Source organism: Aspergillus brasiliensis, assembly GCF_001889945.1.
Source record: "Aspergillus brasiliensis CBS 101740 unplaced genomic scaffold ASPBRscaffold_10, whole genome shotgun sequence".
Taxonomy (NCBI): domain Eukaryota; kingdom Fungi; phylum Ascomycota; class Eurotiomycetes; order Eurotiales; family Aspergillaceae; genus Aspergillus; species Aspergillus brasiliensis.
In genome coordinates, this window is record NW_027137451.1 from 567998 (window position 1) to 593465 (window position 25468).

The 25468-nt window shown below is 51.2% G+C and overlaps 11 protein-coding genes across 11 annotated transcripts; 5 read left to right on the forward strand and 6 right to left on the reverse strand.

Moving 5' to 3' along the window:
• Positions 1–60: 60 nt before the first annotated feature.
• ASPBRDRAFT_279540 (mediator of RNA polymerase II transcription subunit 31) lies at positions 61–822 on the forward strand. Its single transcript, XM_067622449.1, has one exon. The coding sequence runs from the start codon at positions 212–214 to the stop codon at positions 665–667; it is 456 nt and encodes a 151-aa protein (XP_067476722.1). The 5' UTR covers positions 61–211; the 3' UTR covers positions 668–822.
• A 1217-nt stretch (positions 823–2039) lies between these two features.
• ASPBRDRAFT_198138 (uncharacterized protein) lies at positions 2040–5534 on the forward strand (the record flags this gene model as incomplete). Its single annotated transcript, XM_067621174.1, has 2 exons — positions 2040–2254; positions 2327–5534. The coding sequence occupies 2 exons, from the start codon at positions 2040–2042 to the stop codon at positions 5532–5534; spliced, it is 3423 nt and encodes a 1140-aa protein (XP_067476723.1).
• A 326-nt stretch (positions 5535–5860) lies between these two features.
• ASPBRDRAFT_279612 (palmitoyl-protein thioesterase family protein) lies at positions 5861–7527 on the reverse strand. Its single transcript, XM_067622451.1, has 2 exons — positions 6390–7527; positions 5861–6192 (listed from the first exon to the last, which is right to left on the reverse strand). Exons 1-2 carry the CDS (start codon positions 7392–7394, stop codon positions 6187–6189), a joined length of 1011 nt encoding a protein of 336 aa, XP_067476724.1. The 5' UTR covers positions 7395–7527; the 3' UTR covers positions 5861–6186.
• Positions 7528–7723: 196 nt separating this feature from the next.
• Positions 7724–9410, reverse strand: ASPBRDRAFT_130939 (uncharacterized protein; the record flags this gene model as incomplete). Its single annotated transcript, XM_067618278.1, has 2 exons — positions 7724–9163; positions 9216–9410. 2 exons carry the CDS (start codon positions 9408–9410, stop codon positions 7724–7726), a joined length of 1635 nt encoding a protein of 544 aa, XP_067476725.1.
• A 3997-nt stretch (positions 9411–13407) lies between these two features.
• On the forward strand, positions 13408–15280 carry ASPBRDRAFT_57147 (putative C2H2 finger domain protein; the record flags this gene model as incomplete). Its single annotated transcript, XM_067627696.1, has 3 exons — positions 13408–14261; positions 14324–14593; positions 14647–15280. The coding sequence occupies 3 exons, from the start codon at positions 13408–13410 to the stop codon at positions 15278–15280; spliced, it is 1758 nt and encodes a 585-aa protein (XP_067476726.1).
• A 181-nt stretch (positions 15281–15461) lies between these two features.
• Positions 15462–16343, forward strand: ASPBRDRAFT_279557 (uncharacterized protein). The gene has a single exon (XM_067622450.1). The coding sequence runs from the start codon at positions 15643–15645 to the stop codon at positions 16144–16146; it is 504 nt and encodes a 167-aa protein (XP_067476727.1). The 5' UTR covers positions 15462–15642; the 3' UTR covers positions 16147–16343.
• Positions 16344–16363: 20 nt separating this feature from the next.
• Positions 16364–18118, reverse strand: ASPBRDRAFT_182466 (putative RNA polymerase II Elongator complex associated protein Kti12). Its single transcript, XM_067619972.1, has 3 exons — positions 18056–18118; positions 17662–18006; positions 16364–17571 (listed from the first exon to the last, which is right to left on the reverse strand). Exons 1-3 carry the CDS (start codon positions 18059–18061, stop codon positions 16645–16647), a joined length of 1278 nt encoding a protein of 425 aa, XP_067476728.1. The 5' UTR covers positions 18062–18118; the 3' UTR covers positions 16364–16644.
• A 207-nt stretch (positions 18119–18325) lies between these two features.
• efm7 (putative nicotinamide N-methyltransferase Nnt1) lies at positions 18326–19397 on the reverse strand. The gene is made up of 3 exons (XM_067621850.1): positions 19130–19397; positions 18505–19065; positions 18326–18457 (listed from the first exon to the last, which is right to left on the reverse strand). The coding sequence occupies exons 1-3, from the start codon at positions 19277–19279 to the stop codon at positions 18392–18394; spliced, it is 777 nt and encodes a 258-aa protein (XP_067476729.1). The 5' UTR covers positions 19280–19397; the 3' UTR covers positions 18326–18391.
• A 977-nt stretch (positions 19398–20374) lies between these two features.
• Positions 20375–20776, forward strand: ASPBRDRAFT_57149 (uncharacterized protein; the record flags this gene model as incomplete). The annotated part of the gene is made up of 1 exon (XM_067627697.1): positions 20375–20776. The coding sequence occupies one exon, from the start codon at positions 20375–20377 to the stop codon at positions 20774–20776; it is 402 nt and encodes a 133-aa protein (XP_067476730.1).
• A 519-nt stretch (positions 20777–21295) lies between these two features.
• ASPBRDRAFT_32323 (uncharacterized protein) lies at positions 21296–22409 on the reverse strand (the record flags this gene model as incomplete). The annotated part of the gene is made up of 6 exons (XM_067623004.1): positions 21296–21310; positions 21636–21706; positions 21887–21976; positions 22071–22077; positions 22106–22255; positions 22353–22409. The coding sequence occupies 6 exons, from the start codon at positions 22407–22409 to the stop codon at positions 21296–21298; spliced, it is 390 nt and encodes a 129-aa protein (XP_067476731.1).
• Positions 22410–23015: 606 nt separating this feature from the next.
• Positions 23016–23955, reverse strand: ASPBRDRAFT_279867 (uncharacterized protein). The gene has a single exon (XM_067622456.1). It carries the CDS (start codon positions 23812–23814, stop codon positions 23245–23247), a length of 570 nt encoding a protein of 189 aa, XP_067476732.1. The 5' UTR covers positions 23815–23955; the 3' UTR covers positions 23016–23244.
• Between the last annotated feature and the right edge of the window lie 1513 nt (positions 23956–25468).

Genomic DNA, 25468 nt, shown 5'->3' on the forward strand with positions numbered 1-25468 from the left:
GAAGCCTTCGAATATCAACCAAGACAAAAAGTGAATGGAGATTGCCGCGCCGGGGGTGCCTGTCTTGGCAACCTTCAACTGGTCGCGCGGTTTATCTGAAGAGCTCCGACTCGTTGCAACCTACACACCGCCAACGTCTTTCTTTAACCTCACGGCTCAGTCACCGACCTCCTCGGACCTTCGGTTTGCTCAATAGCATATTCGTCGCGTCATGGAACAGCCACCGCCCACCGATCAACCACAACAGCCTCCGCCTCCGACCCTCACGAACCCTCGCTTCACCCTCGAGCTAGAGTTTGTGTCTTCACTCGCCAATCCCTACTATCTGTCCCACCTCGCCGTGACATATCCGAATCTGCTGGGCATCAACAAGTCCGGTGATGACAGCGACGTGAACAATGATTCCACAGACCCCGACGCGCAGGCATTTGCTGCATACCTGGCCTACCTCTATTCCTACTGGAAGACCCCCGAATACGCCCAGTTCCTGACCCATCCGGGTGCCACTTTGCGTGCGCTACGACTACTGCAGGAGGAGACCTTCCGTCGCGACATCATACGCCCCGATGTCATTGAAAGGCTAGCGGGGACCGATATCGCCGCCGAACCCGTCGACCCAGCTGCGGAGTCCGGAGACCAGGAGGGCGAACAAGCCAAGGCAAGCTAGGAAGATACGCAGTGACACTGGAAAACAAAGCAGGAAACAGGCGTGCTGCACAATGGACTCGATGTGGATTGGTTCGGTGGTCTGTTCAAGACGATGTCCTGAATGAGCCACTGCCGTCTTTCACCACTAGGTTGCGGAGAGGGGGATAAAATGGAGACGCGATATCAATAGATCTGCACGGAGCATGGGCACCTTTCTCGACATTGGGACATAGTGGTGCACCGTGGCCTCTGCTGCAGTTCTAATGCAACCCCAGATGGTTCATGATCTCCCCGGAGTCATGTGTGACCGAGGTATCCCCTGATCGGCCATGGAACCGGCTCTTCATTGGAGCTACCAGACATGCACCTTGACATGCACTCCTCAGGATCATCGACATACTCCTCTCTGTTTAGCTGGGATTTCCGAGCTATTCCGGTTGAAATCGCTTAATGGAGTCCTGAGCGGGCCTGCCACAGATGTAAGAGATGGGGGAAAATATGCGCACACAAAAGAGCAGTCAGGTGTACGGCAAAACAGGAACACCACAAATATCCAACATGTTCGTTCATAGTGACACCGTGATGCCCAGACTGTTCACTTTCAAGCCATAGGAGCAGCAGCATCTGTCCCTGATATTCTGCCTATGACGTTGCCGTGGGGTTGTATTAGGTTGCAGGGGAAAAACTCTCCTGTACCTGCTTTGCTGTAGATCGAGCATTCAAACCAATACTGATAGACCAATTCGAGTCAGAGAACAACATCTCATATAAGAAAATCCTACGTAAGAAACATGCAACACTATGTTCATATCTCTAAGAACGATCTTGGTATTTGGGGTTCTGTCTGCGACCGCCTAACCGTGACGCGGCCGGAGCGGCGCGCCAGGCTGAATTTCCCGAGCTGGCCGTTGGTTCATCTCGCCGCGGCAACCCAACACTAAACTTATCGCCATCCGCCAAAGAACCGGAGGGCGACACTTTTCGCTTCTGCCTCGCTTGCCAGCCTCCGCGGTTGACAGTGTTCTCCTCTTCTTCCAATTCCCCCACCTCCTTGACTAGGCTGGGTAACTACTACTAGAATCTCCGATGGATTGACCCCACCCGTGGTGATTTGCAACTCGTCGACCTGGAAGCCCTGTCCTCTCCTTTCTCCTTAAACCACGTTGGCCGTTGCCGCAACACCACCCACCCCCAAAAGGCCTCCGTGACGTGACACACCTACCTCCCTCATGGTCTTTTCTTGTTACAGATCTTTAATCAGTCCTTGAATATACTTGGCCCCCCAGGTGACCGTTTTGGTCACCGGATCTGCACTCAGTTCTTATTAAAACCGACGAAAATCTGCAGTATACAATCATCGGGTAATCACCCTGCAAATCACATTGCCTCCAATGGAAGGCGTACGCCAGTCATGTCGGCCAAAGCATCAGGTCTTGGTTCTGAAATGCTATCCACAATATCAGAAGGGAATCCCGGAAGTCAAGCCGAATCCTAGTGAACTTTCCTATCTGCTCTACTATGCGAGCACTCGTCGCAGCAAGCTGACCAAGGTCGGCGCTTTCCTGGAGAAACGGGCCGCTCGGGATGTCTGGCGCCGCAAGATAGGGTATGTTGTGAGGAACTGGAGATACTGGGGAGGGAGTATCATTGAATGGCGGGCTGACTTGTTCTGGTAAAGCAATGTACAGGTGACACTTCAGATTCTCACCGCGCTTATCGAGAAAGTGCCCCGCGACCTCCCCATCTACGCCCGCTCCGTGCTGACGGTAATTGAAACCGTCCTACGCTCCCGTGATATAACAATCGTTGAAGACTCGATCGCGACCTTCGAAACGTTCTGCCGTCATCAGGATATGGCGGCGCTGTCGGCCGAACAGGACTTTGCGACTCAGTATCGCGAGGTTGTGCGGACCTATGCGAGCTTCGCTGAGGCGCATTCGCCCCAGCTGGATCCTGCTTCTAGCGGTCCCTTGGCAATACGGTGGCGCAATGCGGGACTTCGTGCGATCAAGGGCGTGGTCAGTTCCGAGGCGGGCTTGGCTGCTGATGGTGGAGATGCGCTGAGGATCATATTGCCGGTCATCCTGGAGAACGTGTGCAAAGGGGATGAGGATATGATTCCATCTCTGGAACAGCAGCTTCTGGAATCGGAGAAGACCAGTGAAGCAGATCTTGCGCACCGGCGGCGAATTAGCAACGCTACTGTGCAGACCGTCGACACCGTGACTGGCGATCCGGCACTGGCTTCTCAATCTGCAGCCGATGCGGACAGAAAGGCGGAAATGGATGTGAGGCTTCTTGCTCTCAGCTGCCTTGAGCGCATTGTTGTTACTGGAAGCAGCCGCGGTCAAATCCGTGTGACCACGAAAGTTGTATTGGACTTCATGCTCCGCAGAAACCGAGCCACCAGCTTGGGCTTGTCCCTGAACACGAGTGATAATTGGGCGACGTCGTTGATTGAACTGGTCGCAAAATGGTGCCCGGTGCAGGTGCGATTCATCATCTTGGTTGCCGCCATGGAGCTTCTGTTCGATGTCAACCCTAGAGAAGAAACCCTGGATGAACCTTTCATCATCGTTTACATGATTGACTGGTTGTTGAAGTCGCCTGTGAATATGATCGGCCTTAGCGTTATCGACATTCTTCTGGGTCTCTTGCAGCACATGTCGTTTCTGCTGTCGCCCGCCGGTTCAGAGAAACAAGTCGAACTCTCTGGGAAGAGAGCAGAGTTGATTACTCTCTTCCAGCGGTGCATCGGAGACCTTACGACCCACATTTACTACGGCGATCAAGTTGTGGATATGATTAGAGTCGTCCTGACCCGCATTAAGCCTTCGTCCACCCACGAACATCCTGCACAGATCTCTGGCGATTCTCCGGGAGCCGCTTCGCAGGCTGGCAGTTTAACTGGGGAAGCCAGTTCTATCGCGTTTTCATCCACTACTGGAAGAGTTGCCGCTCTTAGAGCTATCAAGAACATTCTGCTGGTGGCGAATTCCCGGAACCCTGCAGCTGTGTCTGGCGTGGAGTCCAGGAATCATGTCGGTATCCACGTCTGGGAAGGGACGCAATGGTTGTTGCAGGAACGTCAAGGTGATGCGCGTTACGCATATGCCGATGCGCTACTGTCTTGGTTGAAGCTCGAAACGAATCAGAGCGACTTGATTGTCAAGGACAAGCACGCGAAGCCCTCAGGCCCCAAAGGGGAACTAGCGGAGGTCGGCGAGAGGACTGGAAAGCGATCAGTGTCTACGGCGGTGCAGAGAGAGAAGGCCGCCATAGCAGCTCAGTTCAATTTCCTCCGAATGCTCCACCTGACTATCTATGACATTGCGCTCGAAAGCCCGACTAGTGTTTCTGAAATTAGGTTGCTTCATTTGATCTTGGCTAGCCTTGTTGATAAACTCGGGGTCAATGCTGCTCGATTTGGACTGCCTATGGTGCTGAAGCTTCAAAGTGATATGAACAGCGCTCCAAGCCTGGCATCCGGATCTGCCAAGGTCAATATCGGTAGCTTGGTGTATGGATATCTCTGGGCCCTGTCTGAGCGATTCGAGTTAGGATCGACAGAAGTAGGCCAATCCATTCAAACAGAGATCACGAAGAGGCAACAGCTCGGTCTTTGGCTTGACTCCATCCGCTTGCCCGCCGGTGATCTCAACCAGATCTTACACGGCGGAGATCATCGTGGCGTGGCCGACACCGCGGACACTAGCCAGATGACCCCTTTCATTAGCGACATTGAGCATCTCGTTCGTGGCATCGAAGATGCATACAACCATGCCGCGCTCGTATCTTCTCACAGCCCCCCTAGCTCCCCAACGCGCAGCTTCACCATGCCTATTCTGGGACACGGATCGGTTTCTGCTCCGCGCGGTAACCTTCTGCCTCCCCTTGTTAGGGAGCAGATGCTCTCGGCGTGGTCCCGGGAATCATGCCTTGCAGCTGCGGAGCGGGAAAGGACCGAAGCGTTGTCTCTCAATGGCTCGAAGGCCGGAACGATGGCGATGCGCAGCCATATCTACCTGAATGGTGCGGACGCCAGTTCACCCTCGACCACCTCGCCTCAATCCGCACAGCATAGTGCAGCCGGACTGCACAACTCGCGTCGGATGAGCGTCCCCGAATCTGCCCGGACACACATTCAGAGCCCTAGCAGAGAGTCTCCGATCAATATCAATGACCTGCGGCGTGTCCTTTCCATCAACGATCAGGACAAAATGCGACGGCTGAGCCCGCTACGTGGTCGGTTGGATGCCTCCAACCGCAGCGTTGTCTCGTCTAGCAGCGAAAGCATGGTGAGCGGTTATTCCTTGTCGGAAATCGACGGGGACGGAGCTTCAATCAGGCCCCAGTCCACCAGGGATGGACACGGTCTTATGGACGGCGACGGCATGGTGACCCCCAAAGCCTCCGCATTGGGATACACAGAGAACGGACAGGCCTACTTCATGGCCGCAGACGATATTCCCCCTGTGCCACCGATTCCCCCGTCCTTGTCCGTCTCCGGAGGCGTGTCGAATGACTCGCAGCGATCCCTGGCCTCAGAGCGACCATCCACTGCACCCGGGCCGCGTCGACTGCCAACAGCGAACGGCAAGCCTGGCACACCCGCCGCACCTCACCATGGCAAATCTCTCAGCAAGCACAAGAGTCGGTCCAGCACGGGACTCGCAGCTGCTGCAGCTGATGGAGAGTATTCAAGAAGCCATGTCTATGACGGGGTGCCGGACCTGTCCGAGCCAACGGACAGTGCCCAGCGCCGTGATGTGCAGAATCTTCTGAATGGGTTCTTGTCCCCAGCACATGCAGAGTCGCGCCCCGGCAGGCCCCGTGGTGCTTCTCGACGGGGCATTACCGGAGGAATTGGACGTCCGCCTTATTGATGACCTTTATATCCTATACAATTCTTCTTTTCACAGAAACCGACTTTCTTTCTCTTTTCCTTTTCTATCTTGTTTACTTCCATTCGGGTCTTCCACCAGGTTCGAGTCATGATCGTCGAGGCCCATGATATATCCCATCCTTTACCATTGCCTTCTTTCCACATACTTTCCTTTTTCTGAGATTCATTGCTATTCTTTGATTTCATCCCACTCCCTGTGCTGAAATCCTGTGCCCCCCCCCCCCTCCTTCCATCTTAATCATCTCCTATGTTACTTACTATGTGTCTGTCTCCACTATGCCATTGCGCGTCAGGATGAATCGTCCGTTGATTGATTGATCAATAATAATGGGCGTCTGCGATGGACGGACGGACGGACGGACGGACTGACTGATTGATTGATAGAGCTGTACTGCGTACACTACTTGCGTTTATCTACTGCATGAGATATTTTCCGAAATTGATTGATTGTTGTTGTTGTTGTTGTTGCTGGCTGTATTTCTTCTTTATTGTTTTGGATATTACCTGCTGCTGCTGCTGCTGCTGCTGCTGCTAAATTATTACTTGTTTTCTTACTAGCTTAGCTTCCATGTTCCAGTGGCTCTGATGATATCCCGATGTAGCATAATTGATGCAGCATAGTGTGCATGTACCTAATACTACTGAAATTAGTTTCTACCACTAGTAGTGTAGTAAAGTAGGATAGGAATGTAGAAAAGCAAAGAACACAATCTGAAGACTTGACCCGGGTATAAAATATTAGTAGTAGTAGCGCCGCAACTCTCCCTACCTCTTCGACTTCATCACAGAAGAGAAAAGAAATGAAAGAAGAAACCTAATACCCAACCTGACTCACCAACCTCACCCTCTCCCCATCAACCTCAACATCAACATCATCATCAGGAATCTCCACCTCCACAGGGCCCAGAAACTCCTTAAAGATCTCCCCCAAATCCTCCTCATCAAACTGCATGTGCCCACCCTTCAAGGTCCTAAACACCAACCCACCCTTCTCATCCAACCCCCTCAACCCAATCCAATCCTCCTTATAGATGTCCCTCTCCCTAACGCCCACAACCCCACCACTTTCCCCATCGACCTCCCCAAACCAACTCGACTCCTTGGGATGCACCATCCGATCCTCCTCAAACATATACATGACAAACTTCTCCAATTTCCCCAGATTCTCCTTATACGTCTGATTCTTCACCTCGCGCTCATTATTCACGTCCGCCAGGAAATTGCTATACTGGAGATACTGCTCCATCTCGCTCGGCTCCGGGTCCCGGAAATACTGCGCGGGGATGAGTCTTCCCTGCACGAGGGGTGACCATCGCCCAGAGTGCAGGAGTGCTTCTGCCCCGCGGCAGATGAAGTCGTTCCAGGCGCAGGACTGAAATTGCGAGATGCCGTTGTGTTGGCTGCCGAGTGTTATGAGTGTGCGGACTGGTGGTGCGTTGCAGCGTTCGATGTAGGCGCGTAGAAATTGTCCGCCTTGGGAGAAGCCGAGCGCGTTGATGGCGGGAGCGGTGCTGAGGATGGGGTCCTGTGTGAGTTGTTCGCAGACGGAGGCGATTTGCGTTGTTAGGTTGCCGAGGAAGGTTGCTTGGCGGTCCGCGGTGCTGCTGGAGCCGAGGTGGACTAGGTATGTGTAGGTTCCTGGGTTGGTGGCTTCCGCGAGTTGGATTAGGTGTTGGAGGGATGGGTTGAGGTATTGGTCACCGAGGCCGTGCCAGATTACGAGCGGGAGGGCGCGGAGTTCGGTTGTGGTGTTGGCTGTTTGGGGTGGTTGGTGTGTTGGGTGGGCGATTGTCAAGGGGAGGGTGGTGAGGAGGGTGATGAGTGGTGTTAGGGGACGCATTTTGTGGTGGTATGTAAGATGGAGTTCAGTTTGTTGAGGGGAGGAAGATGGGCAATGAGGTTGAGATGGATGTACTACTTGGTGTTGTTCCTGCGGAGGTGATGCGGAGACAGGTGGAGGTCACGTTGTCGGTGCTTGTTGCCGGTGCCTGACGTAAGATTGACATGTGATCAGGTACTGCGACTGACGATGCTAGGGGTAAATACTAACTGTTGAAACTGAGATATATATCTTCAGATTTCGGACGGTTCTTCTAGTGTGAGCAGTGACATGCTATCATCATGCTATGTAGTACAAGTGGGTCATGAGATGATGTCCTGTTAAACCAGTTATATGCCTGGACCAAGTTGTATAAACATCGATTGGTCCATCCTTGGGCAAGTCGATCCTCCCGGTGCCTCCAAGGGAGCCCGTCCCGATACTGCTGTTCTTGAGAATGGAGAAGCGCATGCTTGGTCAATGTATATGCTCCCGGTCCTTGGCGCTATGGTGGGCTTGCTGGGCTTGACCATATTCGGTGAGGATACAAAGTCATCTGGCCGACGGGTATTTCTTTTCTTGAATGGATAGTCGTCCATGGACATATTACTCTTAGCTTCATGGGGCATCATGGGAGACCATGTGAAATCGGGTTGAGCCTGCTGCTCATCTCTGTGATCAACTGGCTTGGCGAGTAGATCGCCATCGACATCGACAGACTGGCCAAATATTATCAAAGGGGTTGTGATTTGCTTTGTTGTTGTACATGGCAGAGCGAGCCTGGTGCTTCGTAGTCTGGATTCACTGGGCGCCTTGCCATTCTCTCCCTTTTCTGTTCTCTGGGATATAAATCGTTGTATGTTGTGGCGCGGCTCCGGGAGCCAACCATAGCTTGAGTGGTTCAATGTCGATGATGTGCTCATGGACTTCTGAATAGAAATTTGCTGCCTACTGCTATTCGCAGTCGGTGGGGGTAGTCTTGGATGGGAAGGGCCCTGGAGAAACCGATGAGCGGTCGAGTAATTGTCTGTAATCAAGGATGTATCATAGGCGGCCTTTATCTGCCTCTCCTCTTCGGCGAGAATCTGGTCGTCTATCGTAAATCGTCTCCTGATCGGAGTACATGCTCGTTGAGCTTCTGGGCTGGTGTCGGCTGACTGTCGAGGTACCAAATACTTGTCGTCCAAATTATTTGAGCCCTGGAACATGGATTTACGCCAGGGGGATAGTTCTCTATTGGAAGGCGACACACATAAAGGTGAAATGCTTGAAGAGCCTAGTATCCAAGACCTGTCATCGACCGAGGCCCTCACGCCGATATTTTCAGAGGCATATTCATGCACAAAGGGCTTTGGCATCGTGGGAGCAAAATCATGGTCTAAGAGCATTGACTGCGATGTAGCATCAGTTGGGCTATGGCACCCCCTCGGATAGTTAGCTCCAACGGGTTGGCCATTTATCCTTATCTCCAGGTTTTGTATACTTTCCATATCAGACACTGTACCGCGATGCTTGCGACGGCGGCTTGTAAGCTTTGGACGCAGGTCAGAAGACCCCAGCCTCTCATGGTCATCATTTGTTATGTTCCTCCGCCTCCCGAACTTCTGTAAAGCTTCCACGGGTGGAAATGGCACCCTGAGTGGTCGTGCAGCTGCAACAGATGCCCAGTCAGTCTTCTCTAGCAGCTTGTGCTTGATCCTTGCCAAGTCCCGGGCTGCTTGTGAACCTTGTGCAGGCGATGCGAGACGCGGCTTTTTTGTTGGGTAGGAGGGAGAGGATTCATGTCTAGACTTGATTGGAAATTAGCATGCAAGAGCAATCGAATCTACAAAAGCACTCTACCTGTTGGCTTTGTTCAAGGATTGGTTGATCGCATGAATCTCTGGCTTGACCTCCTTTGTGGAGGCAGGCATTTTTGACCAAAGATGTTGTGAGAGGGTCTTTCGTCTCTGCTTTTTTTGACCTCCTCAATAATCGCTTCTTGCTACTGGTGTTATAGCTCGAGTGTCGTCGAAGACGACCTCCGGTCCAATTCATGGCGATTTTAGCTCAGTGAAGACGACATGATGACCCAGGGGATTGTCAGCAGAGACACGGTGGGGAGAGGATGGATTACTCTAGTAGCATAACGGCTTGCAGACTGATCATCATGTGATGTGTGACGGATACACAGGTAAGTGTACAGACATCCGCTTGCCAAATTACGGTAGTAATATCACTACAAGTGTGTATTGAGACAGAGGACCAGACCGTCAATAGAACAATTAGCTACAACATCAGCCCGACCACTTCAAGCTGGCATGCACAGTTGAAGATAGATAAGTATGCTTATGGCCTAGAGATTTGTTATAGCTGTTTGTTAATAGTGCCTATGCAGATGCGTTTGCAGTCGGCATTCATCGAGACCTCGAGTGACGGTATAGGAGTCGGGGGGGGTGGAGGGGGGGGCGGCTATCAAAGCATCGCGACGCATGCTCTGGTGAGGCAGCATAATGTGTATAGCGACCTAAAGCCCAGCTTTATGATTAGATTATGTGATCTTATTTATGTGCAAGATAAATTGGACAGCTTACCACATGAGGTATGGTGAAGTCTCTCAAACTAGCATCACTAAGACTCTCGTCTAAGCAAGACATCTGGAAACGGCTCGGCCCGGGAAACGACCCAGCTCACTACCGTAGAAACTAGAAACTTGGGCGTCACTATTTTAGCTACATCGCGATGATCAAACCTCGGCTTCAAGTGGGGAGTGCAATTGGTGCAAACACATCACGTGAATTATTCGCTTCGGAGGCTCTTAAAATATCTTCCCACATGCTAAAATCTCCTTCCTCCCTTCTTGACACCACGCAGACGACAACGGATACGGCAGAGGTGGCAAAGATGGTGCCTGCATCATCTTATTTGCTTGCCCGGAAACAGACATGACGAGTTCATTGGCCTTGCTTTGATGTAGGCGGGCTTCTGAAACTGTTTCGTGTCAGCAACGCGACCAGCTGGCAGTCTCGTCGCACAGGGTGCCTGGCAAGGTCTGCGCGCTGTCTAGCTTTCTTTTTCTTTTTTTCTCTTTCGTTTTTACTACTACCCCTTTTCTGGGTCTTTCAGGCAACAGGTAAGCGCCGCACTTTTCTTCTTTCTACCCCTTTTCTATATGGGTGTCACTGGGGGCTACTTGCCCACAATGATGAACACCATACCAATAAGCATAGTTCACCTGAGATCTACGGATTGTTGAACGAAAACTGTATACCATCTTTCACCTTTATCTGATACACACACACACCCATTGTTGCGTCATCGTCCGCTATTCGAATTGGAATATCGCTTGAGAACCAATCGCTGACCTTGCATGCTTTAGGATGTCTAGAACCGGTGCGGGAATATACGGCGTAGAACGGGATACCCATATTTTAGAATTTTTAATTTGAAGAGGGAGCGGGATTATTGAAAGTGTGATGAATCCAATCCAATCCTGATATGATTATGATTTTCCAGCTTATTCTGAGACAAGCGTAAAAAGAAACTTCCCGGCAGTCCCGTAATTAAATCCATCGCATTGCTGCCCAACTTCCCGTGGTGCCAGTCTTGCTTGCGGCCGGTGGATGAAGCCGGAGTGCAGCTGTCAACTAATATCCGGACGATGGGATGTAGGTCCCTCCATCATGAAACGTTAGCAAACATCACGATTCAACATGGCTGGCTTAAACCCCTCCCCCTCCTTTTGGGCGAAGTGAGCCGCTGTGGCATGAAGCATCAAGCAAGTTAACACGCTGTCCCGGGGGGGAATTGAGGGGTCAATGTCAATTATGTGCAGTAGCTGCGACAAGCGAGATCCCTGTTCCGCGCGAAGAAGGAGGGGATTGACGTGGTGGGCATCGCAGCCAAAGGATGAAGCCGAAGTTGGCACACTTTTCACGAGGGCAAGCGGGGCCGCCGAGGAAATGCCGGTGACTGGCTGGCAGGGACAAGGATAGCCCTGCACGCGACAAACCACGGGGAACTCCCAGGAAGGGCTCGGCGCCAATCATTTGAATTATTGGATGATTGCCAATGCTGCCGGCTGAGGGGCTTTGCTGCCAGTGATGCAACACTGCAGCCCATCTGCCCCTGAACCACCAATCATCGCGTCTGGATAGGTGGAGGACGGGTGAGTCCCGCCTCACCGCTAGATTGAGCAATTGCCCGGGTGGTGCCGTTGCCAACTGATACATCCAGATACTCTCCACCCACCGGCCACGTCAAGCCCCGTCAAGATGGGTGACTTCCGAGAATCATTGGTAGAGAGTGAGCGAACAACACCACCTGGCGCTGCACCACTATCACCGCCATGTCTCGCAGCGCCAAATCACCACGCTCGATAGTGCCAGTGAGGCAGCCTAGCTGCAGCAAGCATGCACTTTCGGCACACGCTTGGACGCACCGTCTCCTCCGATGGTCCCCCCTCCCCACGCCTGCAGTGGTCTCCTGAACTTTGAACGAGGGCTCCAGCCTGTTTCCCTCGCCTCTAAAAGGCCGGCCTTTCCCCCTCCAGGTGGAATTCTTCTCGACCTTTCCTGTTCTCCTCATCATCATCACACCAGACTCAAAGAAGAAATTCGATCTTGCCCACTCTTGATACCCAACGAACCGAGATACCCCCCCCCTTTTTCATCTTCTATCCACATTTCCAAACACACATCACCTCCCTCTCCATACTACTTTCTGCTAGATTTGTCACAGTCAAATCAGCTTTGCCTACTACTCTCCCATCTCTCCACTTGCTCTCAAGGCTTGACTACTACTCCTTGCTTGACTCTTTTGTTCTTTCTCTGTTCTACAAGTGTCCAATCCGTGGATCTTGGAAAAGAAAAGAAAACTACTTGCCCTGCCCCTCTTGGCTAGATCAACCCCTGAAAAACTTGCCCTTCTGGAAACCCAGTCCGTATCCTGGATAGGATTTGCTTGCTTTGTTTTGTTTTTCGCTCCTCCCAGGCTTTAGTCTGAGTATACGGCAACACAATAACAGGTAGTCCCCTCATCGCTCTCCTTTTGTCTGTTTGCTTTGATTTTGCTTTTTTCGCTTTTTCCCTTTCTGCGATTGTTTGCATTTCGATACGCTTGGATTCCATTTATCGACCTCCAATTCAAACGACAGCAGCAACTATAGAGGACCCCTGGACTCTTGAAATCTCATTGCTTCCGCTGGATTTTTTCCGTCGATACGACGGATTGACGAAACATGTGACCGTGGAATTCATTTGCTTGTCCACAGCAGCCGCTGTGTGACTGGACACTCTTGAGTGTTGTTTAATGTTGCACACTCATTTCTCGATTACCCCTGGACTATCCTTTCTGCCTGGAACCACCTGGATCTCTCCTCACTAAGCCTAGTGGGAGATTGGACATTTTGCCTTGGACCCCTTTTTATTGTTGGCCTGTTTTCTCCGTACCCCGATTTGGATTCCCACCGTTCTGGATTAGAAGCCGTCGCTGGAAATAGCAATTGCACAATGAACTCCGACCTTGGAATACCTCGATGAAATCATCACTGGATCTCGACATTGAATGGACTGAACCATTGATCAACTTATGTGTTGCATCTCTCACTTGAAGCCTTTGTAGTCTGGACCCTTGGATGGATACCTTAACCCAAAACTAGACGACCCGATCTACTGCCGCTGCAGCTTTGACACCGGAGACAAGCACCACGGACATGTTGCCGCTCTTGCCGATCGCTCTCCTGGTCATTACCTCATGTTCCTGGAATAACAACAGCGCACCCCCTCTTGGACCAAGCGGTTATCTCCCTGGAGTGATATACTGACGACATTCTCTTGGTTGGTGTGCCTTGACCTTGAAGCTTACATGATTGATTTATCTGACTGTGACTGCAGGCCCTTTTGTACAGCATGGATCCCCGATGCACACCATCGTTCACTTTCTGCCGTTCTTTCAATAGCGATTAGGTGTAGATGTACTGACTTTTAGTTACTTTCTAGTGCTTGCCTCTTGTTTTCCAGCTTGTCTGGATATAGAACACACCCACAAACACACAATGTCCACCAAGATCAAGAACGACCCAGAGAACATGTCTTTGTCCCAGTCATCTTTGCACACTATGGACCACTTGTCTCAGCCGAGACAAAATCAAATGATCCCAGGGATCCCCAACATGGCCTCCAGAGGAATCCAGGATGATGAACTTTCGAGCCAGGACAATTTCTCCTTGTGTTCAAGCACACACCCCAACCACGGGACCCCCAATGACTTGAAAGGGTGGTCTTTGAGCGACGTGGAAGCACTTGACAGTGGTGCGATGTCCAAACCAGAGTCCCCGGAAGTCCAGATGCTCTCTTTCTCTTTCTCTCAGCAGCTGCTGCCATCGACCGTTGGCCCCAGTGATGTAATGTATCATCACGCAGGATCCGATTTCTCAGGCATCCAGGATGTGACTGAACAAAATGACCTGGATTTCTCCCATGCACATGACTTCAACCACTACTCCTCATTGGTTGACCTCTCTGCCTTTGATAATGAAGTTTATGCCCAGAATGGTACCCAGTCCTCTTGCACTCCTGATGATACTCTCTCCAGCCACAGCTCTCATGCGGATGACGGCCACCTGGCCGGCAATGAGGCGTGGAACACGATGAACTACCAAGGATCATCCATGGATCAGTATACCACCGGCATGTTTCAATCAGTGCCTGTTTCTCCCCCTTTGTCTGACGCCAGTAATGATGTTTCTGTTACTTCCTCTTGCTCTGCCTCTGGATACCCTACCTTCATGAGCCATGAAGATGCTATGCTCAAAGATGTTACAACCACTCCCGTTGGAAGCCATGGAATCAACCTTGGAGACCCCTTGTTCCCCCTCACGCCCCCCTTGAGCGAACAGGACCCTAACAGGTTAGTATTTCTCTATCCCATCTGCAGCTCTGAACAGCCCATTTTCTGACTTGCAATAATAGAACCATCCGGGCTTCCAAGAATGCACGTAGGCCAGCCCTGCAGACTTCCATGTCCCAGACCCAGGTCAAGCAGGATCCTGAATTCTTCCCACCCCTGCCGGTCAAGGAAACGCTCCGCCAGAAAGCCAAGGAGGGCTCTGATCTTCGAAACCCCCGGGACCACCCCTACTACTCCCTGCCCACCCACAGTGATGGAAAGTACTACTGCCCATTTGCCAACGGAGAGAAGCCCTGCAACCACCCCCCGACTACTCAGAAGTGTGCCTATCAGTGAGTTAAGACCTCAGCGCTTTGATGAAGTACTGAAACTAACCGCGAAACAGCAAATACTTGGACTCTCACTTGAAGCCATACCGCTGCAAGGTGGCCGCCTGCATGGATGCTCAGCTGCAGTTTTCTTCGAACGCATGCCTTTTCCGCCACGAGCGCGAAGCCCATGGATTCCACGGTCACGGAGATAACCCCCACCTTTGCCTGTTCGAGGGTTGTGACAGGTCGGTGCCTGGTTACGGATTCCCCCGCAGATGGAATCTGTTCGACCACATGAGACGTGTGCACGACTTTGCCTCTTCTGACAGGCACAGCTCCCCGGATGCTTCCCCCACCACTGGACCGGCCAAGAAGAAGGAGACGGGCGGACGCAAGCGCAGAGTTGCTGGGGTCACTGGAGCTCCCACCATGAAGCGCACTCGTTCAACCCAGTCCCAGACCAACCCTCTCAAGGCTGCCCAGCAGACTTCTGCTCATCACAACCAGAGACTCCAGAATGCCGAGAGAAACTACTACAACTGCCGGTCCCGGCTGCTCGAGGAAATCACCAACATCACGCCCCAGGATTCCTCCATGCATGAGAAGGTCAATGCCAGCCTTCAGGAGCTCATCACCCTTGGACTCAACTACCGCCACATTGAAGCCAGCCAGGCTGCGGCCCAGATCGCTCACGGCCTTCCTGCTTGAATGCTCTACTGTGACGATCATGTGAAGTCCATTTTTTAAAACTTTATCTCCCCAGGGATCGCCGAACGCTGGATGGTTCTCATAGGAAGGATCTTATGGTATCAGGAAAGAGCCGTGATGGATAGAAGTTTCATGGCAAGCGTCCATGAAAAAACTCATCCTCTCACCACTGGTTGGATTTCTTATTTCATTCCAAAGGATCCCCTGGCCTCCTGTGGCTGCCCGAAGAGCTCCCCGCTCCAAGCCACAATGCGTCTACGACGCATCTCGCGGCTTCACCCTCCGGTGGTGCGGACCTGCTCCCATCATCTAGAGGGACATCCTTCCAGACCATTGCCGGCCTCACCATGGTGTAGGCGGGCATGGTGGAAGCATTGATCGGGCACGACAGCTTCGGACGGTCGGGTAGGAGATGCCTCCTAACTCCTTCATTGTCTTGTGACAGTTTATGCTTCATGTACGCGCAGCTTGCTGCGCTAGGTTCTGTAAAAACTTTTTGTTCAATTTCTGTGTATCTTTCTTATGGGCGTGGTTTTGCTTGCTGCTTTTTGGATGTTGATGCTAAAGCATCGGACCTTCATCTCGGGCCTATGTTTGTAAGAGGTCGACCAGAGAAGAAGAAAAAAAAAAAAGGATGGGAAAGGGCGATCTGGGAATACAGGAATGACTGGTTTGTACATGGGTTTTGGGATTTGGCCATGGAAATAGATGATGGGTTCGGTTCATGTATAGGTGCAGGTCGTGGAACAGGAGGCCTGCCATTGTTTATGTACTGGGAGTTCATACGTTCAGTTGTCTGTGAATATTCTTTATTTCTCTTGCACTTTTTTCACTTTGGGGTTACTCGATCCCCGCTTTGGATATAGCTTGGCTGCTCGGATTTTTGCGAGTCACTGTCTTTTAGTTCTCTAGTTCCCTGCCAGTGGGGGAACCCAAAAGTTTTGCTATATTCTTCCTACTATCTACCTTTTCAACTTTTGAAGCTGTAAATTTCGGTTTCTCTTTAGGATTAACAGTGATTACCCGTATAGTATAAATGCAGACCATTTAGTAGGGCGATTTGATGTTACTTTTCAATACGGAGGCACTCGCCCATCATGATTCGTTCAATACGTTGTATCTAATATACCAGTATGGTAGCTAGACGTTAACTGCAGTAGGTACTATAGCGACCCAAAACGAGAATGACGCTCTCTAAATCCAAAGTCAACGCTTCTATGTAAACTTTTTTTCTACCCGCTTCTCTCTCACACAAATCTAAGCGACATCTCGCTTGGACAATAGAGTGTACACCAACCCCCTCACCATATACCAATCACAGTTCAAAAAAGGGAACTTAGAATAGAAAGAGTGAGGGAAAACAATTACTCACTCTCCGCCCCAAACTCCGCATTCAAGAACCTCACAAACGCATCAGGAACCTGTTCCGCAGTAAGTCCGCCCTTGCTCGACGCATGCGCCCCCTGCACATACGCCCGATTCAACGCAATCCATTGCCTCCTCAACCTCTGCAGTCTCGGCAGCGCAAGGATGCCGCCCGCGCCGGCTAATTCATCCGTCGTGCCGGACGTCGCCACATGCGCCGGAACATAAACGGGCATGGACGCCTCCGGGACGGGGATGGTTATTCCCCGATTACCACCACTGCTGCTGCTACCGCCGTCTTGGCTCTGCGCGAGAGCGGCTTCAGCGGATGGGTTGGAGAGCGTGAAGGTGCGGATGGCAGAGACAATGGCTGAAGTGCGCTTTTCCATGTTGTAGAGGGCTGTGGAGTCTGTGGCGGCGGGGAGGGCGGTTGCTTGGTGGGGCTTGATTTTGGGGCGGCCGAGGGTGGTGGTGCGGATTGTGGAGGGAGCGTTCGTTGTGGTGGTGGTGCTTGCGCCTGAGGAGAGGATGGTGTTGTTGAGGGCTGAGGTGAGGGTTGATAGGGAGGGGTTGTTAAGTTCGTCGGGAGTTGTTGCTGTGGTGGAAGGGTGCGGGACGCCGGTTAGGGCTGTCCAGATCTCGGCGATTGGGGGGGAGGCGTCGGTCCAAGGGACGGTGAAGAGGGGCTTGTCCCAGCGGCTGTGGATGCTGGGTTCTTCGTAGCGGAAGATGAGGTTGTTGAGGAGTTCCGAGGGGTAGGGGTCTTCGGGGTCGGAGGTGGCGGTGGTGGTGGTGGTTCCGGTGGAGGGTGTCGCTTCGGCGTTGGGTTGGGGAGTATTCTCATTGTCATTGTCTGAGACCTTCTGACGGCGCAGTCGAGCGTCGTTGTTTGCGACGCATTGGTCGATGGGTGTGCCAACGTGGACCTGATTGAGGTGGTGATTGTGTCAGTGCCGTGTGTGGCTGGTTGTTGAAGGGTGATGGAGTGAAGCAGAGCAGAACATAGCAGAGCATACCACGCAGCATGTTGTTCCAAGTGCCTTCGCCTCGCACCATAGCTGATACCGATATCCTTTGATGTAGTTCATTCCGTCGAGGATCACGAAACTGTCCTTGCCGAGGGCGCGCTTCGCCCGCGCATACGCCACGCCTCGTGTCTCCTTTTCTGTGCGGGCATGGTCGTAGACGGTTCTCGGATGAGAGGGATCATGAGTAGGTACGACGTGGATCTTGTAGCGGGGTTTCGTGGAGGGGAGAGCGCCGGTGTTGAAGAGCTCGGTTTGGGTTTCTTCGAGCTGCGTTGCGAGTTGGCGGGCGCGGTAGGTGAGGCCGGAGCAGGGGTAGCCGGTCAATACTATGAGCTGTGGTTTGGTTAATGTGGGTCTATTGTAAGGGAATGAGGAAATTTACCGGCATGATGAGAGGAAAGGGGAGGATCAACTGTCAATGTCGGTTGGTGATATTGCGCGGTGGATTTGCGGCGGAGAATTGATTATTGCAAGTTATTTTTGCGCGGGGCGGCTCGGTGGGGTCCATGTGACTCTCTGCTCTATACACAATTACAGTTGGAACAAGCACAACATCTTTTAATTTCAAACAAGTTCGCTCTGAAGCAGATATTGCCATGTTTATTGGAGTTTTAATATTGATATAATCGACGTATACTCTAAACATGTTCATTCGTCTACATGTCTCAAACCGAGTCATGACTCATAAGCTCATTCACTTTTTCCAAACGCCAGTATGCTAATTCAACTCTTCCTCCGCCCAGCGAATCTCATATCCAAAGACCGTTCTTCTTAACCGTTCGTCCTAAAAGGCATTAGTAGAGTAAACCAGTCCGTGCAGATGGTACTTACACCTGGATCATCCTCAAATAACACAGCATCCATAAGCTTCTCAAATACCTTCGTTACTTGGAAGCCATTCTCCTCCGCCAGCGGGAAAAACTTCTCCGTCTTGGGCAACAGCCAAGGTTCATACGGCGTGAAGATCACCAACGCCACGGCCTCCTTGGTCCGCTTCATTGTCTCCCGCATCGTCTTGATCAGATTCGGATGCTCGCGATGACTGTACACCACATCTGCCATGATGAGCACATCGAAGCCCGTCGCACCGGCGGGGAGATACGCAAGCAGCGGCTCAACCGGGTTTCCCCATTTATATCCGTCAACGTGGAGGGAGCCAGGATTCGCGATCTGAGGGGCAGCTAGAGAGGCATTGTAGCGCATGTTTTCGACCAGATCCGGGTCCGGGTAGTCGGTCATAACGCTGGTGCGGGCGCCCAGGATGGCGCTGACGATACTCGGGACACCGGCGGCGGCACCGATTTCGAGGACATCCTTCCCCTCGATGAGGGTGCTGGCGCGTTCTTCGATGTAGTGGGAGCTGGTTCGGCCGGCGTTCCAGAGGAGGTTTCCCTAATAAGAGCGGTTATTGACTGGAACCAATGGGCTGAAACACGAAGTACCAGGAGTGCCGTACGTAGAGAGGATGGCTACCAACGAGGCGCACGCGCACCTTTTGGCCGGAGAGCATGTGATGCTCTGCGAAGGTGGGCTCGGGCTCGGGCTGGTAGAAGCCATCGGGGACCTGGAACATAGCCCCGGTGTCGAAATTGTCCTCTTCCGCCATGATGATCAAATGCGAGCCTAGCTCCAGCTGACAAGCAAATCGATCTGATGAGGATCAGAATGTCGCATGATGGGCGATGGGGCGGTGATGCGCACCGAATAATGAATTCTCGACTGCGAATCTCAGGGTGGAGTCCTTTTTTTCGTGGTGGGGGGATGCCGCAAGGGGACTAGCGCGGGTTGAGGGAGCGACAGGTGGTCACCTGATCTCACGTGCCTTTCAGCCGAGGCATCGCCGCGTAATACGGTCACGGTACCTGCATCTCGCAGGCAAACCCCGCGTGGGGTCGGGCGGAGAGACCGCCTCGCATACCGGCCGGGTAATTATCGGCATTATTCCCTTTCGTGAAATTTTTACTGCCCGAGTTTATTGCTTGCCTACTTTCAATGCAACAAGAAACTACGGAGTAGATAGATGGATGATTAGTAGTTGAGGTCTGCTAGTCACAGACTGAGTCAACATACTCCGTAGTTTCAGCTCCTCGCGACGGGGATTGTCGATCATCGTCAACTGAACTGATCTCCGCTTGAACTAGTTCGATGATTGCCCTTTCTCCCCCTCCCTCGCTAACTCTCAGTATATTATCGCCTGATTGACCTTGCGTCTCAAAAGTACGATCCCGACCAATTGATCGCGGCGCCTCGACTATCGGTGACTATCTCGACCCTCCCTCACTTTCCGGTTCAGCGTCATCCGTTCGTGGAAATTCCACTTATCAGCCTTTAGCCTTGCCGGACGTCATACCGCGGCCTTCTGGGACGAGCCCCACGTGTTGCTACTTTTCCTTTGCTGGCTGGCGCTTTTTCTTTTCTCTTCTGCCGGCCTCTTTTCCCTCCCTCTCTTTTCTCCTCTCATCACGCCATCTTCGTTCTAAACGCCAGCGATCAGGCTAAGGCGACTAACGACTCCACCGGATCAGTCCACTCAACCTCCGATACCCTCTCTACGCCTGGACTGTGAGCCTAGCCTTTTGCTTCTCTGTCGCTCCCTCCCCGTCGCGATCGCTGCGGCCCTCAATAGATTCTCACTTCGATATCGTCCCTTATCACCACCACCTCTCCTCCACCTCCTACATAGATATATAGAGAACCCACCATGGACGGCTCCTCCCGCACCCTCACTCCCTTCAACCAACCTCAATCCACCGCGCAAGTCTCTCCAGGATATTCATCACAACCTCAAAACACCCTGGGTCTCGCAGCCGCAGCCGCCGCCGCCGCAGTCAACAGTCAAACCGCCCAGATGCAGCTTCAATCTCAACCTCCAACTACAAACTCCAACGAGCAACAGAACCCCATCAATCTCTCACAGCCCTCTGCTACTGCTGCTGCAACGATGGCTCAGCCTGCAGCAGACACCTACCCCCATCAAATCACTGGGTCGGGCGGTCCCACGGCGACAGCACCTTTCTTACGAGACTTCAGTCTGGTTGCAGAGGCAGCCAAGCGGGCACAAATGTCCGTGATGGTGCGGGATCTGGAGAGTGTCACGCTATAAATGATCTCAGCTGGGGAAAGGGTATCTCTGACATCATTGTTTATCGCCGGGTTGGGAGCACGGGACCAAATATGACTGATAGATTGGATGGGACCGTTGAAGAGATAGAGGAGATCTATCATCCCCATACATTTATTTTCTTTTGATTAAAGAGGAGTGAGTGGTGTATATTTGCGATTTATTCACCTATGGGTGGGGTCGGGTGTTATATTTTCCTTTTTGAACTTGGTCTCTTCAGTCTGCTTTACACTTTCGTTCACCTTCTTCTATCTATCTACTCATCTCTTTTTTACAGGCGTATTCTCTGCGTTGGGTGAACTGGAACTATCTTGATTGGCGAGCATATACATATTATATTTTTATTATTACTGTAGGTACAGGTACTTACTCCAATTCGTTCTAATTGTTTCCACTTCGATTGGATACTACTACCACTACTACTCCTGTCTATTAATCAACCTACTCCAAATTAATCTCTCCTTCCTTTCGGGCTTAACGGTCGGCGGAAACCAAACCAATTCAGCCACCACTTACCTACAACGGAGTAGTAATCACCTACTAGTAGACTAGACGAACCCCCTCATTTCGAAATTCCCACTCCATCCATCCCTTTCGCTTCCATAAATTACTTAGTTATGGTGTCATAATTCATTTACAACCAAAAGCTTGACCCCTCCCAAAAACGCCCGGACAGTGACTAGTCCACTTAATTTAGTTACTCCCTATGTACTAAGACTAAAGCCACTTAACCTGAAAGACCAAAACCGGAAATTAAACAGGGAAAAGACCAACTAAACCTAACCGGCCCCTTTTCCAATTCCGCCCATCTGTACGACACACTGTTTCCACTTTCAGTTACCTGGTACTTGGATGGATACAGAGCACAGGTTGTATCTACGTAGTATGCAAGTATGCAGGCGGGATTCGAGTCTGTCCAATGTATTTTAGAAGTAACCAGCTAGTTAGTTTAGTTGACTGATAACTATCTGGGAATTCATCCATTCATTCATTGAATTGTGCAACCCCTGTACCTCCCGGCGCTTAGGTACAGCAGTTGTTCTGGTACCTTCTTCCCCCTCCTAGAATAGATTAGGAAAGTCACTTACTCACTGACTTCGTTCAATGCCAGCCCCTGCCACCCCCCGGAATTTCCGGAATTGGGGGTGAGGGGAGAGGACCGGAGAGGGGGGGAAAGGGCAACTAAAACCAAGTATTGGCTTGGAATGGAATTAAATAAAACGGCCAAAGGAAGAAAACAAGGCAGAGACCCTTGTCTGTCTCCTTCCCCACTTACTTACTGTCTGCCGTACAGGTTATTTACTTACTTACTTGCCTAGGAAATAACTTGATGAATGGATTAACTAGGTGGAGGGACAAGATGAAATAATGTAGCATCTTACTAGCTAACCAGTCACAAATTTCAATACGATAGCCATAGGATGTGAACGATACTAGATAGTCCACGATAGCGATAACGAGCTGCAATTTACGGTTAAGCGCGGAGGGGTAATTTTGCGATAATGATAAACGATAACGATAAAAAAAAAACTAGGCAACTACTACAACTACTACTTACTGTGATAGTGATGAGTTGTTGCATGCAGGTACATGAGTTAGTAAGAACTATTATCATGGTGAGTGGGTTGATTGGTTTGTGCCTGGTGCGGGTGTGGGCGGATACGATGAACAGTTGTACCTGCTACTAGTATTACTATTCTTAGTGTTGTACATTCTTCTGAACCCTTTGTTTGTTCATTGATGCAGATATGTAAGTAGGTAACAACGAGACTATACAATGCCGCCCATGCAGTGGAAATATATGATCATCAATATGTGTATATACATGATCTATATACAGATGTATACCCAACTTGAGAGGCGCGAGGCAAGGAAGGGTATGTATATAAATACATGTCTTGGTAGGATGTGCAATTGCGATTCTTCTTCTGCTTGATTCCCCCGTTGGAAGGGAAGCATAGTGAGGAACGTGAAGCAAAATGGAAACCTGCATACCGAGGTAAAGTAAAACACAAAGTCAAAGCAAAGTAAACTTAACACCGAACACCGAGCTAATGCGGACACCCAACCTTGTAAATGGGAATTGAAGATGAAAGAAAAATTGGAAATGTATTCAATATTGAAAGAAATGGGCCCGAAAAGGAAGGTATGATGATTGTATGAGAGAATTGAACAAGTGATGAAGGACTGACTTTTGACTGGTATTATAGATCAAAGGATCGAATGATGCTCGCCGCGCCGTGCTGAACTCCGATTAAAGATGCGGTTTGGGTTCGTGGGTTGCATGCTTGGGTTGGGATGGGTCGGTTTATGTTGGTACTTGTGGTGTAATATATGTGCGGAGGCGGCTGTTCGGCGTCTATGTGTATTAACTCTCGTCGTGTCGATCAATTAGGATAATGGCGATAGTGATGGTGACAATGATGCAATATCGACAGTCGATGATGAGATTATATCTGAGTTGATGCGCCGATCAAATTGGGCTGCGAGATACTCCCGGCCTGACCCGGCGTCAACTTCTTCGACCGTCCGAAGATGGAGAAACGCCGACTGAGCCTCCTCGAGGGTTCGGAGGAGAGTATCGAGAGTGGACGGGACCTCGGGGGCCGTGGTTCGGCCGCAATGGGGGTGTCCATAGAAGGCGAGGAGATGGATCCGCTTGATCCCGGGATTTCATCAATGCCGAAGATGGACTGGCGACGCTTGCTCCGGATCTTCTCGCTGCTGGGTTGGAGGGTCAAGTCTTCCTTGATGTCGTCGAGGGCGTGGGAAAAGCGACGCAGGAGCTTTGGCTTCTCAGCAATGGATGGCGCGCGCTCCTCCAAGCCATACATTTGCAGAGGGGTCGAGTCCGGGATATCTTCCCTTACGGGAGTCGAATAGTAGCGGGGGATCTTGTAGTGTTCCGGACGGCGGCGGGGAGCAGGAGGAAACCATACTTGGTGATGAGGAGGATGTTGGGAGACGGGGCTGCCGGAGAAGGAGGAGCGAGAGGAGTCGGTTGACGATGAGGTCAACATATTCGTTTGTATGTGGTGTATTCCAGCAACGGGTTGAGGATGGGATAGGACTCGGCGGAAACGATAGTAAATAGATACTCCTGGGTAAGAGGATAGGAGTAGTTGAGATGGGAGTGCAAGTATATTCAAGGATATGCCGTGGAGGCTGAAGACGATCGAGGAGAGAAAAGACTGATGATAGAGCGGTAGGGGGTGGAAAGGAAACGAGATAATCGGGTGGTGGTTAGTCCAACTCCAGACAAGTCAGACGGTTCGTCTGATCTCGGTGTAGGGATGGGATGGGATGGGGGTTAAAAAATACTTAATACAGGACTATAATTATAGCTCCCAAGCACTAGGGGAGAAAAAGTGGGGACTCGCGGAGTATTCACTGGCTTATTACAGACACAATGGATACCTTACCTGGGGGACTTTTTTTTTTTTCTGCGGCGTATTCCCGTGTAACCCGTACCGATCGTATGTTGACCCTTTGTTGCCATCCTTTGTTGCGATGGCGAAGAGAGGAGACAGCGTATGTGTATGTTGGTTTGTGTACTGTCTAGTTTGACTGAACCAGACTTTGGCATCGTTTGGTTCCATTCTTCCCCTCTCCCCTCCGGTGGTGCTCCGAAGTTGCTGGAGAACTCCGTGGATGGTGGACCAGCTCCAATTTCTCTTGTCTTCTCACTAGAAAAAACTACGGTACGGAATATTTCAACTACTCCTGATCGAGATGCTGCTAAATGCTCTTCGACTGTCTTCCATCCATATCAGATCCTTGTCCTCCTAACCGCTCGGCTCGCCGTTTGCCGTTCCTAGGAACCCAGCCGATTGGAGTGAGCCAACCGCCGTCACTTCTGGGGATGACGCGGCGATTGAGGCGTCCACCAACGAAAGCCAGAAGAGGATTGACAGGTTGATGGCTGGCATTCAGCTGTTTCTATGGATAGATATCAAGATGAAACATGCATTGGAGCATCGCTTGTGCAGCGCCTGCGTATGGGGGTTATGCCGTTATGGATCAATACGTATGCGGATGATGCACGCACGATTGCGGCCCATGGACCCATGCTCCACGACAACTACTTACTAGTAGTAAGTAGTAAGTAGTATCATCCCACCGGACACTGCGGGTTAGCCAACGCGATACGATTGGATCTGCTCTCTGTGTCTGTGTGTGTTGTGTGTATATTTTGAGGAGGGAAATGTGTCGGGTATTGTTACTCTGTAGGCATCAATAATGAGAGGCAATCCGGTCAGGATGGCGAGATTTTAGTCCACCAGTCGACCGAACGGTCTACAATTACTGCCACTCCGTACTTATGGATGGTAAAGCTTCCGTATTGAGGACCTGCAGGATACATCCATACGAGGTGCATACATGCATACTGACATCAGTTAATGGGGTCATACAACGGGGGGGGAGGGAGAGAAGCCCCTAGGAGAGTCAGAACACAAACAGCCTAAGTAGGCACTGCCTCTCTTACTTCTTTATTTTCCTATTTATTATTTTATTTTTATGGTCTCTCTGCCTCTCCCGTCAAGCAGTAATAAACAATAATAATCTGTGTAAAACCCACGGGCTGCACTATGACCCAGAAAGGGCCAGAACTAACGGGCTTAGCGTGGAGATGCAGAGCCAGCCACATTGCCCGTTGCCTGCAAGGTGAAACAC

Excerpts from the sequence above, each read along its gene's own strand:
- ASPBRDRAFT_279540 (XM_067622449.1), top strand. The coding sequence starts at position 212 with ATGGAACAGCCACCGCCCACCGATCAACCACAACAGCCTCCGCCTCCG.
- ASPBRDRAFT_279612 (XM_067622451.1), bottom strand. The coding sequence starts at position 7,394 with ATGCGTCCCCTAACACCACTCATCACCCTCCTCACCACCCTCCCCTTG.
- ASPBRDRAFT_279557 (XM_067622450.1), top strand. The coding sequence starts at position 15,643 with ATGGTGGAAGCATTGATCGGGCACGACAGCTTCGGACGGTCGGGTAGG.
- ASPBRDRAFT_182466 (XM_067619972.1), bottom strand. Across the intron at positions 17,572-17,661 it reads TTGGAACAACATGCTGCGTG|GTCCACGTTGGCACACCCAT; the intron begins GTATGCTCTGCT and ends CACCTCAATCAG.
- efm7 (XM_067621850.1), bottom strand. The coding sequence starts at position 19,279 with ATGGCGGAAGAGGACAATTTCGACACCGGGGCTATGTTCCAGGTCCCC. Across the intron at positions 19,066-19,129 it reads TTGGTAGCCATCCTCTCTAC|GGAAACCTCCTCTGGAACGC; the intron begins GTACGGCACTCC and ends CGCTCTTATTAG. Across the intron at positions 18,458-18,504 it reads TATTTGAGGATGATCCAGGT|GACGAACGGTTAAGAAGAAC; the intron begins GTAAGTACCATC and ends AATGCCTTTTAG.
- ASPBRDRAFT_279867 (XM_067622456.1), bottom strand. The coding sequence starts at position 23,814 with ATGTTGACCTCATCGTCAACCGACTCCTCTCGCTCCTCCTTCTCCGGC.